The 20,286-nt window shown below is 43.7% G+C and overlaps 1 protein-coding gene and 1 long non-coding RNA gene across 5 annotated transcripts in view; one reads left to right on the top strand and one right to left on the bottom strand.

The window, feature by feature from the left end:
* Positions 1–406: 406 nt before the first annotated feature.
* Positions 407–20,286, bottom strand: part of FAM193B (family with sequence similarity 193 member B) — a 42,730-nt gene continuing 22,850 nt past the window's right edge. For 3 of the 4 annotated variants that reach the window (XM_069077497.1, XM_069077495.1, XM_069077496.1), the window contains exons 7-9: positions 6,862–7,849; positions 6,376–6,451; positions 407–4,945 (exon numbers count right to left, since the gene is read on the bottom strand). In XM_069077497.1, the coding sequence (XP_068933598.1) occupies positions 4,849–4,945; positions 6,376–6,451; positions 6,862–7,849 (1,161 nt within the window). In that variant the 3' untranslated portion in view covers positions 407–4,848. The remainder of the gene's footprint in view (positions 4,946–6,375; positions 6,452–6,861; positions 7,850–20,286) is intronic. The other variant, XM_069077494.1, reaches the window with a different exon arrangement.
* LOC138153402 (uncharacterized) lies at positions 1,066–19,638 on the top strand. Its single transcript, XR_011166372.1, has 3 exons — positions 1,066–1,173; positions 5,953–6,138; positions 18,477–19,638. It is a non-coding gene; the product is annotated as an uncharacterized lncRNA (long non-coding RNA).

The following is a 20,286-nucleotide window of genomic DNA, read 5'->3' as shown; positions in this document are numbered from 1 at the left end:
CTGTGCCGTGTTTTTAATGATTCTGATCTGCTCCCCACCCCCAGCCCTGCCACCACCTCCCCAGCTCTCATCTCATGGTGAAGCCATGCTGCTATGCATCAGAGAGTTCAGCAATCCCCTTCGTTTAGAGAATGCTGAAAAAGGAGGCTGAGATGGGCAGAATGTGGACACCAAGGGGAGGTGGTGAAGACACAAAGGTAGCCACTGGAGATAAAATAAGCTTTGCATGTCCAGTGCCCCTCCCCCCCATCGCCAGCACAGGGAGGATGCGTGGTCAGACCTCTGCTGCCCCCTCAGCCCCATGAAGGACCCTCAGGCCTGTGCCTGAAGCAGACCTTGGCCTGGTGTAATGCCATGCAAAGGCATTTGATCCTATGCAAGATGAACAAATCACTGTGCACACTGCCTGTGTCCAAATGTCATTTAATCTTTCAGCATGAAAGATCTTCACAGTATCAAAAGTAAAGAATAAAAAAAACCAAACACAGAGAGAAGCGCTGGGCAGGCAATTCCACCAGCTCCTTCGCCCCACAGTGCCCTGGGGGAGCAGCCCGTCCCAGTCCGGGCTCCAAGTATGGAGGCTGGCTAGCACCAGAAATCGGTTCGAAGATCCAGAGTTTGTTTCCATCACGGCTCAGTGTCAATCCAGGTTTTGGTTCATCCAGGGAGAGGGGTTCTTAGGTGATCAAGTGGCAAATGGACAGGTATGAATGACAGAGCCACCGTGAGGGCAAGAGAGGGGAGGGAGAGTATTTTCTCTCCAGATATTCAGCCAATACCCAAGAGCTACGACATCCTGGAGAAGAATAGTTCAGTGTGGACCAGGCAGGGGCTGGGGAAAAAAGAGGGTGATAACAACCAGCTTCTCTTCCTGTTCCATAGTTCAGGCTTTTAACATACATCAGGAATGGTTTCAATCCCTTCACTACCCCCACCTCCACCCCGTGATCACCATGGCAACAGGAGCAGGCCTGCCCACCATTTCCGCTCCTTGGGTTACAAAAGGAAATCAAAAACATTTATCAGGAGATCTGAATTGCCTTCAATCCCCACCCCCATTTCCCCAATCACAGGTGGGAGAACACATGCCTGGGAGGAGATGGACAGAACAGAATATACTGGGTGCATTCAAAAGGCATTCTAGGCCTCAAGGAAAGTGGATCCGCCTGTGGGGTGAGCACAAAGGGTCCTCTTTGCTACCAAGGGCATGAGGGCACTATCACCTAGGGCACTACCTCCACCAAATTCTGCTCCCCTTGGCTGTGGCAGAACCAGCGTGTCATGCTAAATGCCAGGCTCCTGTCTTCTCTGATGGAAGAAAGAGCCCAGCAATTTTTACTGAGGCCACCGGCCCCAGCAGTTAGATGACCTCTGGCTATGGATCTTTAAGACCCTGAGATTCTGCTCTTCTCTATAGGTGTTTAGCTCTCTGGTACCTTGACCCCTGCTCCTCTAGCTTCCCATCCCCAGACATTTCCAGATAATTATCAGAACCTGTTATTAACAACCCTGGCTGCTTAGCTCTCCATACCTGTCAGAGGGGAAAGGGGAAAAGGAAAGGGAACTTGCCTTCCAGTTTCCAGCCACTCAGCCAATTAGCCCAGAAAAGACTGGTGGGAATGTTGGCTCCACAGATCCAAGGGAAAAGGACTGAGATTAGGGAAGGAACACAAGAGAAAATAGGGGCAATAGCTCCCATAAGCCTATTGGTAGAGTTAGAAGGAAACCAGGAGAAAAGTCAGAGTAGTAATTCTGAGCCTGTGTTCTTTGTGCTCTGTCTATTCCTTCATCCTGCCTACCTGATTCCCCCCTAGAAGGGAACTTGGGTAATAGGGGATAGAAGGGAAGGAAAAATTTGTAAAAGTGAAGAGTTTCATAAAGAACTGAATCTCATCAGCAAGTCCATGTCTATCCTGAGGAAGGGCTTTCCCCACAGGTCAGAAGTATTTGTTCTGCTTGTAGAAACTTGATCCTCCTTAACCTTCTACATCCTGGATGAGCTAGAGAGGGCAATTCTGATTGCCCAGAGGGATGCTTAGGAGTCTGTGGACAGACTAAGTCTCCCAAATGGAAAACTGGTCAAGGGAATCCCAGCTTCACTCGAAGGATACTCAACATTCTTGCTGCATTCTGTAAAGATTCCTTACCCTACCACTGATGGCTAAATTGGAAAAAGAACCCTAGGAATTTCCAGTGCTCATCCCAGGGTAGAAAAGAGAGAATCTGGAATGAAGTTGAGGGGCTGGGGTTAGTCAGCTAATTGGGCACATGATGCAAAGGGATTTTTAAAAAGAGAGCATCAGGGGCAGCTAGGTGGTGCAGTGAATAAAGCACTGGCCCTGGAGTCAGGAAGACCTGAGTTCAAATGCGGCCTCTGACATTTAATACTTACTAACCATGTGACCTTGGTAAACCCCAATTGCCCTGCCCTCTCCCCTCTAAAAAGCAAAAAAATAAAAAGAGGGCATCAGTCAGGTCAATGTTTAGCAGCTAGGGAACCTGCTGCCACTAAACTCTCAAAAGCGGTTATCACCTCTGTGTTCAGCAAGTCAAGTCAGAGGCCTAAGTAGCTGGTTCAGGGGACACTGATAGAAGTAATGAATTTGGAGTCCAGTTAGAACCTGGGAGGTTCTAATTCTGGCTAAACTACTTATCAACTTTAGCCTTGAGCAAGCTACCGTAAAGGTACTAGGGGTGCAAGGGGTGGTCTAGATGATTTCTAAAGGTCCTTTCAGCTCTGGATCCTATGATTGTGTTCAAGGGATAGAAAGTGTCCCATTTTCAGAGGAAGGCAGGAGTTTCAGACAGCACTCCTAAAGGCAAGGGGGAGGGAAAAGGAGGAGCAGTGAGGGAGATTCCTGGAACCATTTATTCTAGAATGAAAATGATTCTGACTGTAGCTAGTTACTTGGGATGGTTCCCAACCTCACTGGAAGGGAAGAGAGGAGAGCTGGTGGGTAAGGGACAAGAGAGAGCAGGCTCTTGCTCCATTTCTGAGGACAGTATGCAGCTGCCAATGTGTCAGGGACCTGATCCAGCCCCATACTGCTGAGTGCAGCTGTGCAGCCCTGATCCACTCCCCCATCCCCAACCCTCCACTCCCCACTGCAGAGGGTGCTACAGAGGTGGGAAGACAGGCCACATGGCAGCTGGGGCCCTGTGCCAAGTTTAACAACAAGACCATTGTCCCATGAGTTTCCCCTCAAGAAATGGAATCCCACTTTTCTCCCGTTTCCAGTCAGTTTCCCCACACCCTGAAGGACAGCTGCTACAGCCTTCAGTATAACAATCTAAGCTCTCAGGCAGACAGCTGACCGTGGAGGCCAGAGGCCAGTAGGGTGAGGGACATGCCTAGAAGGGGGAAATGGGAGGGAGTGAGGGAGGGAGTGGTGGTTCTCTCAGTCCACAACAATGTAGGGTGGGCGTGGTGCTTTCTAAAGGCTCCCTCTTTCTGGGGGCCAAGCTCCCTATTTTCAGACAGTTTTCAACCATCCTGCTGATTCCTACAAAACACTCCTCATATCCCAAGGACCTTCCTTTCTCTTTGATGCCCCTGTTCCTGGCTTACAGCATAAGGTTTAGACTCAGGGCCTGAGTCCAAATTCTAGCTCTATAGATTTACTACCTGGTTTAACCTTGGAAAAGTTCCTTCCCTCTCTAGGCCTCCGCTTCTTCAGCTGTAAAATGAGGGGGCCAAACAAGATGATGTATAAGGTGCCTTCCTGCTCAAACTCTTATGACTCTACCCAACCCAGACACTCCTGGGTTGGGGGTGGGGGAAGGAAGCTGGCTCTGTATAAGGGTGTCTTATTACTTTGCATCTGATATGCTTTGTGTGTGTGGGAAAGTACAAGGAAAGCCCTTCCCCTGGAGTCCAAGCTGGATATGAAGTGAAGGTTAAACACCAGGGTTCCATGCTCCCTACAACCTCCCTGTCAGCAGAAGAGATGCAGGGTAGCCAGGCCTTCTGGCCTGTGCTGGTAAGGTCATGTAGGAAAGGGATGAGATGATGCCCAGTGACTAGTGTTCCCATGTATCTCAGGAACCCATAGAGAAGGGAAGCTGGAGTAAAGGAGAACAAAAGGACCAGGCAGGAGGAAAGGCAAGGAAAACCAATAAGAAACAACAAAAATTATATCCTTTTTTTAAATAAAATAAAAAATTAAAAAGTTTTTTTTATTGGGTCCAGCATGGCCCTTCTATACACTTAGTGGGAGGGTCAATGTGAGTATGATACAGAGAAAGGACACGACCAAGGCCCCCAATTCTTGGGGTCTGTCAGTATTCTACCCCATTTTATCAAAAAATGAGACATGAAAAAGACAAAAGGGACCTGGACCCATCAGAGTATTAACTCTGGGGACTTGGTAGCTGGGGAAAGAGAAGGCCCCAGGCATCCATATTAAAGGGTCCTTTAGAAGCTAAGTCACCCTGGGATGGGGGAATGGAGCATAGGACACGATCTCCTTTCCTCCTAACTCCTTGCCCACCTGACCACTAAAGACAGATCCAGAGTAAACAGGGCTCAGAGTCAAAGAAGAAAGGAAGGGCAGGAAGAATACCTGTGCCTTCAGGCTCACAGAATGATGTGCAGAGGGGAAACAATGCCACAATGGGGAGTAGGAAAGGGGAAGGAGACAGGAATGCTACAATGGATGCCAAACTTTCCAGTCCACAGAGCGTGCATACGGGGCCTCCTATAGCCAGGCCAGTCCTGGCAAGAGGATGCAGTGAGGCAGAGTGTCTGGGAAGAGGAGTGGGTGAATGGGGAGGAGAAGCCCTCCCTCTCCTCCCCCTTGCCCCAAGTGGCACACCCAGAGGCCTACAATGCCCTGCCCCCATCACACCTCACTGAGCTGCGCTGGAAGTGATTTTCTTGAGGGTGAAGTTGGTCCAGTTCACAGCCACTTTCTGACGAGTCTGCTTTGCAGAATCTAGGCAGAACCTGGCAGGAAAGACAAAAATCAGAGGATCCCTTATGTTCCTCCCATCATGCTATGCTGTGGCTTCTCCACAACTAAGATGAAAACCAAACTGATCAGAAGAGTCTGCTACACTTGTCCTAGCCCCAAACCAGCAGCACCACTTTCCCTCCACTCCTTTCACAGATCAAATAATGCGATGTACTGGAAAGAGCACCAGACATGGAGTCAGCTTCTGTTGTTGTTGAGTCAGATTCTGTTGTTGTTGTTCAGTCATGTCCAGCTCTTCATGATCCCGTTTCAGGTTTCCTTGGCAGAGATACTGGAGTGGTTTACCATTTCCTTCTCTAGCTCATTTTATAGGAGAGGAAACTAAAGCAAGCAGAGTTAAGTGGACTTGTCCTGGGTCACACAGCTAGCTAATAAGGGGAGCCAGATTTGAACTCAGGAGGATGAGTCTTTCTGACTTCAGGTCTGGCGCTCTATTCACTGTGCCACCTAACTGCACTTGAATCAAAAGACTGGTATCAAATCCCAGGGCTACCATTCACTACTGTGGGAAATGTTGGGCTAGATGATCTCTAAGGCATATTCCAGCTCCAAATGCTACAACCTGGAAATGCTATCCTATGACAAAGAGATGGAAAATTGGAAAAATTGAGCACTCATCTATTCTGATTTCCAGGAGGGTGGGATCTGGGGGAAGTGTAGGAAGACAGATAGGGGACTATTCGGAGGCCAGGTATAAACCCCCCAAATCTCAAGTTAAACAGGGCTCCCTAGTCCATTGCAGATTTGGTACAGCCTAGTCCAGGACCACCCAAGCTGGCCAAGGTATTTTTTGTTAATGGACCAGATAAGAGTAAAATCCTAGTCAATGGGAGTTACTTATGACTGGGATATACGTGACCACTCAGTGAGAAGCCACAGATGTCCAAGGACTTAAGGGACAAACCAGGAAAACTATTAATACTTGGATCCTCATAGATACCTCACCTAATCACACTTTTTTCCCTGTCATGTATTCTAGAAACAAAAAATAACTAAGCTGACCTTGGTAAACCTGGAATCAATTCAACTAACATTAAGTAACTACAGAGAAGAGGGAGAGGAAAGAGGAATAAAGGCTACTCCAATCATCCTGATTGCAGCACAAGATGGGATAGGAGGGCTCTCCCTATACTTCCAACTCAATGTCACCCAAAGGAGAACACAGGTAACACAAACTTTGGGGCAGTATTGGCTAGAAGGGAAAGGTTCTCATCAGATTTCCCTGTTAAGAGTGTCTAAAATTTTAATAGCTCTTCAGGGTCTAAAGAATGATAAAGGCAGCTGTATGACAAGAGTTTCCTGATGGAGCAAAGGTCCTAGGCATTAATTTTAAATGGAGAAGGCAGTGACAGGCCCTCAGACCCAGGGTGTCCCCATGGATTGTATCCCCTTCCCCACCTACCTCTTGAAGTATTCCACCTCCCGGTCTGTCTCATCCATCTCTACTCCATCCACATCCTTGGGCAGGAACACATCATCTAGTAACACATATCCAAAGCCACTCAGCACCACTGTCTAGTTCCCTGGTCCCAAAGTACAACCTACCCAGAAATGGCCGTTTCTTCCAGCCCAGGACTCCCCAACCACTCCCCAATAAGGACTTAAAACCTATCATCTCTGCCTCATGGACAAAGACAAAGTCCAAGACAGAGGTTTGTCTTGTGACAAACAGAGCCAGTCCATGGTCAACAGGTGGCCTCCTAGGCATGGAAGAAGGGAGGGTCACTGATGAACGAGGCAGGACAATGTTTAGCTTCATATTCTGACAAGTCCCCTAACTCATCCAAACTGAAATCCAAAGCTAGAACATACCTGTCCTAAGGTGACACACGTGGGGGAAAAGGGCTGAAAAAAAAAATGAAGTCATCTGGCTCTTTTTTGCACTCACCTAGAGAGGTGGTAGATTTCTCCATCTTGTTCCGGTTCTTCCTGTGCTTTCCCTTGGTCTGTGGTGAGGCCCCCAGGCAGGCTGGGCTCCCAAGTAGCCCATGGCCTGGCCCAGGTGGCTGCATGGATTCCTGCTCTGGCCGGTCCATTTTGGCCTCACTCTTCCGGCTTCTCCACAAGCTTCCCTTCTCAGCCTTGGCACTCCAAGCCCAGTTCTGTCCTGACCGGCTCCCCCGGGGCCCTTCTGGGGGCTCCAGGCCCTTGGCTGTTTGCCTGGCTCCTGGAGCCTGTCCTTTGCTGGGGGGGCTCTCCAGTTTGGCCTGATGCCCAGGAGCTACATATGTCTCGCTCTTCTTGGCCTGACTGTTCTGCCTCTTATTCTTCTTTTGCCTCCCTCCTCCTCCAGGTGGGGGCTCAGGGAGCTCAGGCCCATTGATAGAGACTGCATCCTTCACATTCCGGCCCAGCCCTTCAGGGGCTGAGTCAGCAGCCTTTGGGGACTGAACCCAGATCATCCGGGAGAGGTTGGGCACAGTACTAAGCCTTTTAAGTAGCCCATTCTCAGTGGTGGGAGGTGGGGGAAGAGGCACTCTCTCATCCTGGGGAGGGTCCAGCTCACTGGGGGAGTGTAGTGTGTGGTTTTGGGAGGAACCCAAAGTCAAAGGTGAGAGATCTAGGCCAATCTCCTGCAGGTCAGATGAGCCATTGAGGCGGGAAAGCAGGTCCCTCTGCTCTAACATGGCTGCCTTTTTAGGAAAGTCATTCACATCCAGATTAAGGTCATAAACACTGAAGCTGGCTCGGATGGACTCCTTGATGGTATTCTTGATTTCCTGCAAGCGACTGGTCAAGAAGCTGTTGACCCGCTCCAGTTCAAGCTGGGGCCACTCTAAGAGCTTCTCCCCTGATGGTTCTGCACCCCGACCAGCCATGGAGCTGCGATCACCACGCTTAGAACCCTCAGCTTCCAGCTGGGCTTTCTCCTTCTCCTGCAAATACAAAATGCAGTTAGCTGGGAGAGCCATTCTAGTAGCAATGACATAGGACTTGAGGTCATGATACCCAGGAGTCAATTCTCTTTAATTCATTCAAAACACATTAAGTGCTATGCACCATACTAGTCACTGGGGACACACAGACAAAAACAAGGGCAGTTCCCCTGCCCTCTAGAAGCCTATAATCTACTGAAGGAATACATTTAAACATGTATATCTAAAAATAAACAATACACAATAAAAAGTCATTTCTGGGAGGGAGAGGGTGCTAACAACTACAGGAGATCAGGATAGGCTTGGCACTTAAGCTAAGCTTTGAAGGAAGTCAAAGATTCTATGAGACAAAAGGGAAGAGAGAAGGCACCGGCCCATGCCAAGGCCACGATATGTGTCACACATGATGAACACTGCAGCATCATGGATATGGAGAGCTGCCAGTAGTTTATTTTGGCTGGAATATAATGCAGAAAATAATATACAATGAGCCAGGTAGGAGAATTTTAGTTTTATAACGTTTTATTAGAAATTGATTAATGCTGTCTTGTTCATATCCTCTAACAACTTGTCATGATGATGGTAATCATTGCTACCTTTGAGAACACAGAGATAAAAGCACAAAGTATAGAGTAATTTTTTTTTTTTGCTTTTTGGAGAGGGGAAGGCAGGGCAATTGGGGTTAAGTAACTTGCCCAAGGTCACACAGCTAGTTTTGTGTTAAATGTCTGAGGCTGGATTTGAACTCAGCTCCTCCTGACTCTAGGGCTGGTGCTCTATTCACTGCACCACCTAGCCACCCCTAGAGTAATTCCTGAAAACAATGAAGATCCATTTATAATTTCTAACAAATTGCCTTCTCAAGGAGGAGGGAGGGGATGGAGAGAGGAAGAGAACTTGGAACTCAAAATTAAAAAAAAAAAGAATGTTAAAAATTATTACATAATTGGAAAAACAAAATACAAAACTGTTATTCACTTGGCAAAAATAAATAGAGAGGATAAGGCATGGCACATCACCTCCTATATTAGATATCATATTGGGTTGTTATTTTAAAATTTTCTTTTATAGGGAATTTGCATTTCAGGGTCTTGAACCATTGACCTTAATGTATAATTAGCTGGTACAGCCTGGCACACTGGCATACAGAGCAGTTAAACTGGCTTTCATAGGTCATCATTAATTAACGCTTTTTTCTGATCTGACTTCCCTTATACCTCTTAGGAGACCTTGTAATAAAAACTTTTTTTTCCTCATAAAAAAACCCAAAGGGGCGGCCAGGTAGCACAGCGAGTAAGAGCACTGGCTCCAGTGTCAGGATGACCTGGAGATCGAATCCCGGGCTCAGATACTCAGCACCACACCCAGAAATAACTGGCTGTGTAACCTCGAGCAAGTTACTTAACCCCGATTGCTTAAAAAAAAAAAAACCCAAAAAGAAAAGAATGTGCAGACCACAAAACCTAGGAATATTTGGAATGTAATCAAAATGTGAGAAAGGGTAGTCATACAGTGCTTAAAAGATGCTACTGGTGGGGCGGCCAGGTGGTGCAGTGAATAGAGTACCAGCTTGGAGTCAGGAAGACCTTAGTTCAAATCCGCCTCAGACACTTAACACAAAACTAGACAGGTGACCTTGGGCAAGTCACTTAACCCCAAATGCCCTGCCCTCCCCTCTCCAAAAAGAAAAAAAAATGCTACTGGCACCAACATATATATGGAACTGTGATACCAGACTGTCACTATGATTGTGACCCTATAGGCAGTTGGCACTGCAGGATGCTCCTTATTATGCAAGCCCCTAGTATATAAGGAAGAATAAATAGTTTGGATAGAGACAATGGAGACCTGACAGATGAAAGCAAGGTGATGGGAACATATCCAGATCTAAGTAACAGCACAAGGTGAGTTTCCTTTACCATATTGAGGGTATACCAAGTGTCCAGTGTTAAGTGTTTACAACCCTAGAGCTCCATCTGATATGGGAAGGGTTTCCACTATTCAATAGAGGCTTGGTCCCAAAGGCCTTGAGGAACTAGACAATCTGAAACTACATGAGTTTCAGGTCTGGCACAGAGAATGTTAAGTCAAAAAAGTATGACATATCCAACTATCACCCCATTATCCATGTCATTCTAACTATTTCCTCCTGAAACAGAACATAGGGAGACCACCTCAAAAAAAACGAAAATAATGACCTTGGTACTATGTGGTGATTTTCCTGAGAGTGTTAAGTTTTGCTAGTGTTTTGTTTGAAATGGGGGAGACATATTTAAACAGAGGTTTGTCTAAAAAATTTCTGGGGGTTTTAGTGGACCTGTAAGTTCAGTGAGTTAGCAGTGTGATGTGGAAGCCAAAACAACTAATGCAATCTTGGACTGCAATGAGAGACAAGGTATCCGTGAATAAGAAGGTGATCATCACCAGACCATATGTGCAGTATTGTGTTTTGGGTGCCACAGTTTAAGAAGGACATAACTAAGCTCAGGAACATCCAGAAGAAGACAATAAAATTAGTAAAGTGCTGCAAATCCACAATGATAGGTTGAAGAAACTGGGGATATTTAGCCTGCAGAAGGAAAGACTGGAGGAAGACATGATAGCTAGCTTCAATTATTTGAAGGATTGTCATGTGGAAGAAAGATTACACTTGTTTTGTTTGGTTCCCGAAGTTAAAACCAGAAGCAATGGGTGGAAGTTAAAAAGGCAAATTTGGGCTTGAAAAACTTCCTAACAATTAGAGCAATCTCAAAGTGGAATGAGTGACAAGGGAAGTGGTAGCTTCCCCCTTATTAGATGTCTTCAAGCAGAGGCTGGATAAACAGTAAGGTGTAACAGGGACTCCTCTTGGGTCTGAGTTGAACTAGACTCCAGAGATCCATTCCAAAATTCTATGAAAAGTTTTCTGAATTAAATGATATTATAAATGTAAACGAGAAACCCAGAGAGCCTATGCACCTATATAGTGAATCTGAAAGAAAAAGACAGTGAACAGAGGACTATTCGAGAGGAGAGGTGAGGCCCACAAGACAAGTACACAGGAGCTGGTCATCCCGACTCTGAGTGTGTGTGTGTGTGTGTGTGTGTGTGTGTGTGTGTACATATGCATGTATGTGTGACCCCACTTTCACATGTCTTTTTAGATTCTCTGTGCAGCCTTGACTAAACATAGCCATTCCATCTATTAGCCTTCTAATAAATTTCAGTATCACACATAACTTGGTATAAATCTTACTAGAACTGCTTATATCATGGCTGAGATGTGAACCATGATGGAAACGAGTATCTGGCTCATAAAATCTGACCCCTCCTGCTGTAGTGGGTCAGTCCCTAATTAGCTGTGGGACAAAAGGCAAAGAGGTCTGGTCTTAGACTGAATCCCAGATCAACCATTTCCTAGCTATGTCATCTTAGGCAAGTTCACTTCCCTTCTCCTTGAGAGCAGGGACAGATTTTTTTGTTTTGTTTTTGGTGAGGTTTTTTTTTGGGGGGGGGGAGGGGGGGGGGTGTTTTTCTTTGTACCTTTGGCATTTAGCACAAACCTGGTACAGAGAAGTACTTAAATGCTTATTACTGACTTACACCGAAATGGGAAGACCTTTTCACTATAAAAAGGGGGATAATACCTGTTTTACCAATCTCACAGGGCTATTGTGAAGATAAAATGGATTGAGGATATAAAACTGCTTTGGGCACAGTAACTCTGAGTAACTCTGAGTATCCTTATTGTTGTAGCCTAAGATTGCAGGGAGAAATATCAAGGAACCTTAGACAAATGGCTTAATCTCATAGGCCTTGGCTTCCTAATTTCTACAATGGAAAAAGCACATCCCTCAGAGGCATGGTGAATTTTCAGATACTAGAGGCACTGAAACAGAGGACAGGTGCTATAAAGAGGATTTCTTCTTTGAAGATGTTTGGCTACAGAAGTCATAGAATGTAGAGATGAAAATAAGTCATGTAGTCCTACCTTCCAATTTTATATATGAGGAAATAGAGGCCAATAAATGTTAAATGACTTGCTTAAAGTCACACATATAGAAAGCAAAAGAGTCAGGACTCAAATTCAGGATCTGAGACGATAGTATAGTGGGGAAAGCACTCAGACTCTGGAGTCTATGGGTCTGGATTGAAATCTTATCTCCTACACTTACTACTTATGTGACCTTAGAAAAGCCACAACTTTCCTGGGCCTTCATTTCTTCCGACGTAAACCAGGAGAATAGGACTAGAGGACTTCTGATGAGCCTTCAGAAGGTTCTGTGACTCCAAATCCAATGCTCCTCCCACTACACTGAAACTGCCTTTTTACCAAAGATTTTCAGTAGGTGACACACAGTTTGTGACTGTGATGAGGTGCTAAGCACTGAGCTGACTCTGTCTGACCCTGCCACACCAGCTAGAACAGTGAACCTCCAGTCACTTAAGATACTAAGACTTTAGGTGAGTTAATTTGTGTGAAAGTATTTTTAAGACAGCCACACTAAAATAAGTGAGGGCTTATCAGTCTTATTCTCTCCTTCAGAGCCATCTGGGTCCAGTGGCAAGATATATTTTGATCATGACTGGAGATGACCCTGGATGCAGTGGGAGACTTGGGCTTTTTTAAGCTAAGGTCTTTGACAGGTCTCAGTTTGACTGAAGCAATGCCCAATCAGTGGTTAAAGCTAGGTAAGAAAGGAGGCAGAGAAGGGTCTCTTTTACTTAGTAAAAATAAAGCAAAACGAATACAGCACCAGCCCTGGAGTCAGGAGGACCTGAGTTCAAATCCAGCCTCAGACACTTAACAATTACTAGCCATGTGACTTTGAGCAAGTTGCTTAATCCCAACTGCCCTGCCTTCCTCCCTCCAAAAAGCAAAAAATAAAATAAAATAAAACAAAACAAAACACAAATCAAAAACAATTTGGGAGGGGAAGACCTTTACAATTTCTGGCAAAAACAGAAACAACTGCTATTTACATTCAGGAGTAGCCATCAGGGCACAAATAATGACAAAGTAATGCTTAGCCTGGGATTTACAGTTGGCCAATCAATGAAAACTAGAGTGATCTGGGATATCTTCTCAAGGGCCACACTAAATAAAAATAAATATGTAAAGGAATATTAAGATAGGACTTCTAATCTACTTCACAGACTTCTTAGAGCTAAAAGTTACATCATAAGAAAGTAAGGAAGAGGGGCAGCTAGGTGGTGCAGTGAATAGAGCACCAGCCTTGGAGTCAGAAGGACCTGAGTTCAAATCTGGCCTCAGACACTTGACACACTTACTATGACTCTGGGCAAGTCACTTAACCCCAATTGCCCTCCAAAAAGCAAAAAAAAAAAAAAAAGTAAGAAAGAGTAAAATTGAAGCTAAAAAACTACATACCCCTAAAGGTTCTGCTTCCTTAGGATAAGGGGATAAAAGGGAATAGATTCTTTATCCTCATCCCTCCACAGAAAGCAGAGATGCAGACCACCATCTTGTTCCCTTCATTATTCAATAACAGCATCAAGATTAACAGCTTTGCAAAGGGAACCAGTTTAGCATGATAAGGGAAATCTAACTCAAGATTATCTAAGTTTTTTCAGTGATCCAAAATTCATGTGTGCAGAATGCAAGAAATTAATTCAACAATAATTTACGTGTAGCTTCAGTAATAACTAGTAATGGAGCTGGGGATACTAGCATGCCACCTGGTGGCATGCCACACAATGGCAGGAGTACACAGAAGTCAGGTATACAGTCCAGTTTAGTATTGTTGTTGGTTAGTTCTTTTCCCTTGATCTTATAATGTTATCAGGGTAAGGAGCCTCCTGGGAGGGCATTCTGCCACCAGGCAGATCAAAATCTTGGTTGCAACTACTAAAGATGCCTGCCTCGGGCGCTGAGCAGTGACTTGCTTTTCCTCAGGTCACAAACCCAGGTGGTGTGTTGGGCCTCCTGTGGGCTTGGTCTATCCACTACACTAGGCTGCCTTCCATTAAGGGCCCATCAGAGCTCACCAATTAGGTAAATCTGCAGCAGGCCATTTTTCAGAGTAAGGGAGTTAACTTGCCCTAAGAACTATAAACCCTTCCAGGCTACCTCCTAAAATAGCTTCAGGGGCTTCAATTTACAAATCCTTTTAGTATCCATTAGCTCATCCAGTCCTAGGTAGTAAGCAAGACAGAGATTATTATCCCCATTATATAGGTGAGAAAATGGAGACTCACAGAAGTTCAGGGATTTTTTGAAGGTCACAGGACTAGTAAGTGACAGAACATATAAGAATCCAGGTTCAGATCTCTTTCCACTCTAGGCCAGGAAACACAAGAGCATTTATATGAACTCAGGGACATATCTAAAGCAAAGTGACATCAAAGTCATCAATCAGTAATGCTAACTATAATCAGCAGATTGAGGTTGACAGAATCACAGACCTCAGAATCTATTCCTACCTACCTCCCTCCCTCCTTCAATAGTTGAGGAAACCAAGGTTTAGTGAAGTGGTCCTGGGTATCTTTCCAAAGAAGTCAAAATCAAATACCAGCTTTCTCCATGAAGAATTCCCTGATCTCCCAGCCTCAAGAGAATCCTCCCCTCCTCTGAAGTCCTGCAGTATTTTGTTCATGCCCCTCCTGTGGCCTCTATTACATCTTAAATCCTAGTGTAATTATTTATGCCCATGTCTTCAAGACCCTACCACTATACTAGAAGCTTTTTAATGGGAGGGACTGTGTCCCTAACTCATATCTGTATCTATCCTAGCACCTAACACAGGATCTTGCAAACAAGAAACACTAAATAAACGTTTGCTGAATGAAGTAAATTAATATAACGGTGCTATTCTCCTCCAGTGGACTTAGTGTGGCACAGCAGAAAAAACAAGGGACATCAACTCTGGCTCAAGTTTCAGCTCTACCTCATTTTGTGACCTTGAGCAAGTCAAGCCTCTTAGGGCTCATCTATAAAAGGAGGGGTCTGACTAGAGAGCTCTGAGGTCTCTTCTAGCTTGAAATCTATGATCCCATGATCTGTAAAATGAGCAAACTAGACTAGGAGATTCTTAAAGTTCCTTCCAGGCTCATATAGTCTACAAATCTATGATTTAGATTCTTTTTTTTTTTTGCTTTTTGAAGGGGGGAAGGTAGGGCAATTGGGGTTAAGTGACTTGCCCAAGGTCAACGGCTAATTTTTTGTATTAAATGTCTGAGGCCAGATCTGAATTCAGGTCCTCCTGACTCCAGGGCCAGTGCTCTATTCACTGCACCACCTAGCCACCCCTATGATTTAGATTCTTTATGGATATTTGCTTCTGGCAGTTAGAATGTGAAGGAAAACTCAAAAGAAGCCAGATCCAAAGCAAAATGGCACTGGGTATCTAATTGAGACCTTAATTTTCAAGGTTATGTCAACAGACAAGCTCAGGCATACAATCTCTCCAAGGAGCCCTTTGTTACTCAGAGGGCAGACTGTGACTTTGCTAAGCCTGATACATCTTCAGTCTCTCCCTCTCCACTGGCTTCTTCCTCACTTTCATGGACAAACTTACTCGAAAAGCTATCTATACCCTAAATCTCTACTTCCTCACTCTCCTCAATATTTTTAATGTGGCTTCTGTCTCCATGTCTCTGCCTGGATTGTTCCTTCCAAGATCACCAATGACTATAGTAACCCATTACAATGGCCTTACTTCTGTTCTCCATCCTCTGTCTCCTCTGCAGCTTCTCTTATGACTGTTGAATACTCCTTCCTACTGGATACTCTTTTGGCTTTAGTGACAACACATGCTCCTGGCTCACCTTCCTTCATAGGCTCCTCATCCCCTTGAGAAAAAAGTGTGTCTCCCAAGGTTTTACACTTGTCCTTTCTACTTCTCTCTACAACTTTTCCATTTGCAACCTCATTAACTCCCATTAACTGCCCATCATTTGCCTACCCAAATGTCTTCCAAACCTGTATCTAGATCTGACCCCTCTGAACTCCTGACCAGCACCATCTACTGACCACCAGATACTTCCACCTGGATATCCCAAAACTTCAGTAGCTCCAAAGCTGAGCTTCAACCTTCCTTCAACATCTGCTTTCTCAGCTGACTTATCTTATCACCATTTACTCCATCATTCATGTTTATAATTTGGAGTTATCTTTGATTCTTCCCTCCGTCATATCTCCAGTTACCAAGTCCTGCAGATTCTTTCATAATACCTCTTGAATCTGTTCCTGTTCTCTCTTCCCATTGATTTCATTCAAGCCCTGATTACTACTTGCCTGAAACTAATGAAACAGCTTCCTAACAGGTCTTCTCTTCTCTACTTTTAACCCTCCAACCCATTCTTCATGCTACTATCTGAATAATCTTTGTTCTGCATGGATTTAATTAACACATTCCTCTACTCAAAAATCTTCAGTGCTCACAGGGAATCTTTGATTACCCATATATTTCTCATGTTTTCCTGCCTCCCTGCTTTTGCTAAGGCTGTTGTTGCCTCTCCCTGGAATATCTTCTCCCTTTTTTCCTGTTAAATTCTTTATTTACCCTTCAAAAATCAACTCAAAGGTCACCTTCTTCAGAAATCCTTCTCTTATTCTAACTTCCAATTGGTAATGACATTTCCCTGCTCAGATCATACAAAGCACTGTATGCAATTTCCCAGTGCAAAGATTATTTGCATGATAGTTGTCTCTATACCTGTCATACAGCTAAATTAAAACAAACTCCATGAGAGCAGGGACTGTTCTATGTTTTACATAGTGTCTAAGGAGTGTTTAAGAAGAATGAAGTAGGAAGAGAGCAAGTCTGAAACATGAGGGAGACTAGGAAAAGCTCATATAATGCTTAGTGAAAAGTGGCATCTTACATGGAGGAGAGAAGGAGCAACTGAGGCTTATAAGATATGAAGAGAGAACCATTCAAGGACAATATTATACTAACAATCACATGAAGAGCACGGAAGGAATGAGAAACGTGCTGACCTTGGAATCAAGAGACCTGGGATTCTTTAGGGCATTAGCTGTGTTGTCTCAAGCAAGTCAATTTACCATCTTAGTTATCTTGCCTATAAAATGAGGACAATATAACCTACTTCTCTGGGTGCTATATGAACTATTATAAGAAAGTTATCATGTAAAGGTGGAAGGAGGCTATAGAAGATGACTGCAAGAAGTCATTTCAATATAGCATGAGGCTCTAATTCTCATTTTGGGGTGAGATGGTCTTAAAGAGAGTTCAGTGGCCCCAGAGTAGCTGCCGAGTAAAGAGAAAAAGTAAGTGGAGAGTCCAGTACAGGGTGGCTGAAAGAGGGCTAGATTTGGAGCCAGAGGGTTTTGGTTTAAATATTGGTTCTCCTTTTACTACCTGTGTGACCTCTGGTAAGTCACATCATTGCTCTGGATCTGTTTCCTAATCGATAAAATGAAGCAATAGGAAATGATGACTGCTGAGGTGCCCACCACTTCTAAACCTATACCCTCTCACCCAACCCTTTGCCCTTAAAGAGGGGCTGATTGGGGCTGAGCTACATCAAAGCCCATCTGTCAACTCTAACAGCGAAAAAAAAATTGGTTGTCAATAGTTGTTTGACGAGCACAGACAGGACTGGCAAAGTGCTACATATATTCAAAGTCTAAGAGGACAAGACCTAATAGCCAAAAAGATGGTGGTACAAATGCTGGATAAAGAAACCTTCCCTGAGCAGTCTGAAAATGGAAAACATGGAAGGCAGCTAAATGATTAAGTTAGGTAAACATATCTATGTATGTGTATGAATGTATAGTTAGATGTATATCAAAACCCATTACAGTCTGATCTCTTATTAAAAGTAGCTGCAATTCTGGGCACCACCCAAGAAGTAAAGTACAGCTGAAAAGAGACAATGAAGAGTTCATTCAGCTTCTTCATTCACTCTCTGGGAACACCTCCATAAAAAGACAGACAAACTGGAGGCAATCTAAAGATTAAACATACAAAGATAGGCCTAATGCTAAGAAAGGAATGAAGCTATCTGGGTAATCAAGGATCTAGCTGAGAGCTTCTAATTGAAGGCAAAAAACTACAACAAAAAAGGAATACTCCCTTAGTCTGGTAAATAGGAGCTATATAATTAAAGGCAAATATACTTTACCTAACATGAAGAAGAGAAGAGTACTGGTTAATCCAGGGAATTTAAGAATACAACAATGGAGAAGCTATACACAGTGACCGTGAACTGGTTAGGGGGTGAGGGGAAGATGCACCAATGGCCTGAGAAAGGGGAGCTAGTCATCAACTGGGGAAAAGTTAGACAAACGGTAATACAAGAATGAAATGGAATATTACTGTTCCATAAGAAATGACTAGTATGATGAAGACAGAGAAGCATGGAAAAACTTACATGAACTGATACAAAGTGAAGTAGAGTCAAGAAAAAAAACATGCAATGACTACGACAATGTAAATGGAAATAACCACCACAAATCAAAAATGAATGTGACAAAATTACAAAGAACAAGCTTGGCCCCAAAAATAAAATATGAAAAAACACCCCCTCCTACTTCTTTGCAGAAATAGAGGCTCCATAGGTATGAAACAGGGAACATAACGGTATATATTTTTTTACTCACTGATCAGTTTTGCTGAATATTTTTCTTCTTTCTTTTTTATTTAAAAATAATTCTTTCTAGGGCAGGTAGGCACAGTGAATAGAACACCGATCCTGGAGCCAGGAGGACCTGAGTTCAAATCCAGCCTCGGACACGTAACACTAGCTGTGTGACCTTGGGCAAGTCACTTAACCCCAATTGCCCTGCCTTCCCCCTCCAAAAAGACAAAAATAAACAAAACAAAACAAAAAAATAACTATTTGTTGTAAGAGATAGTTTTCTGGAAGGGAAATCTAGGTAATAAACCAAAGAAATCAATTAAAATCTTTTTTCCCCCAAAGAGAGAGCTTAAAAAACACAGATTATTTTTTAGACTGTACTGTAAAGTTGTTTCTCCATTCAGTTTCTTAGATGCTTGACTGTGGTGTAAAGGTATCCTCAAATTCTCAGAAGTTATGGTGACAGAATTCAAGCATTGGCAAGTCTGACCAAGTTGGAAAGGCTTAAAGTACAGGCCTATTGATTGATCTCTCTTCAGAGGATCAATCTAACTAAATGTGAAGAGACACAGAAACAGAAGGTTGGCTAGTAGGTGAATTTTTTTCTGTCTGTCAAAGGCCAACTACTAAGGTGTGGCAGGGCTGTATTCTCCATCAAGTGAAGAATATACCTAGAGGTCATGTAAACTTGTAATGTTAAAATAAAACACTCTCATGCAAACTATATCCCTAAAGCAGTCATGGTTCCTTAAATATTCCCAGCTGGAAACCACCAATCCCACCCACTCCTGCCTGTCTCAATCCAAAAATTTTTCTTATGAAGCTTTATTCTGGATTAAATTCTCATTATTTTGTCTACATTTTATAAACTGCTCTTTCGGTAAGAATCAAATGTACGGTGGAAAGTACACTTTAAAAGGGCATAAAGTATATTAAGAGCAATATTTTTAAAATGACACTTATGTAAATGTGAATGGACAAAGATCAGATGTTTATATCATTTTCAGTGTCATTCTCAACTCCTTAACCTTTCTTCTCTCTCCCCATATCCAATCAGTTGTTAAGTCCTGTCCATTTTACCTTTGTATAAACCCTCTCTTGTCTCTTGTATAGACCCTCTGCTCCTGCAACTCTGTCACCACTCTGGTTGCAGGCCTCATCACCTCATGCCTGGAATTCTGGCCTGCAGTTCAGTGAAGCAGCTTTAGAGATCAGACATTAAGTTTCCTACCCCACTGGAGCTCCTTGGGAAATGAAGGAGTTCAATACACATCTCCTTTATCTTTTCCCTTATTCTCTATTTTTTTTAATCAAATGCTTTATTAACTTCTAGTTTATATCATTCATTTCCGCAAGATTTTGACTTACAAATTTTCTCCCCGTTTTTGCCCTACCCACTACCCCAAAATAGCGATCCCACTGGATATCCCCTCCTCTAATCTGCTCTCTTCCATATCTTCTCCCATACCCCCTCTGACTTTCCAGTAGGGGATGATGGATCTCTATGTGCCTATATGTCTTATTTCCCAATTACGTATAAAATAATATTAATAATAGTATATATAAAAACATATATATATATATATATACTTTTTTTAAAAAAAAACATTTGATATTAAAACTTTGAATTCCAGATTCATTCCCTTCCTCCCTTCACCCACCCTTACTGGGAAGATAGGCAATTCAGTATAGGTTGTACATGCCTCATTCTCTGTTTTGAGCTTCATGAAATACCCCAGGAGTACCCTGAGCTAGAGAAACACACAGTCGTTTCTGCACAGACCCTGACTAACTGGAATCATGACTGAGCTACAGCCAGGAGATTCAAATCTCCCAGGACTCAAAGCTATTTACTACCTGTGGCATGGCATAGGGACAATGAGACCATGATC

This window comes from Petaurus breviceps, unplaced genomic scaffold, assembly GCF_028583685.1.
Source record: "Petaurus breviceps papuanus isolate PSGF00001 unplaced genomic scaffold, PetGlider_PUasm1.0 90994, whole genome shotgun sequence".
Taxonomy (NCBI): Eukaryota; Metazoa; Chordata; class Mammalia; order Diprotodontia; family Petauridae; genus Petaurus; species Petaurus breviceps.
This window is presented reverse-complemented; position numbering and strand designations above follow the sequence as displayed.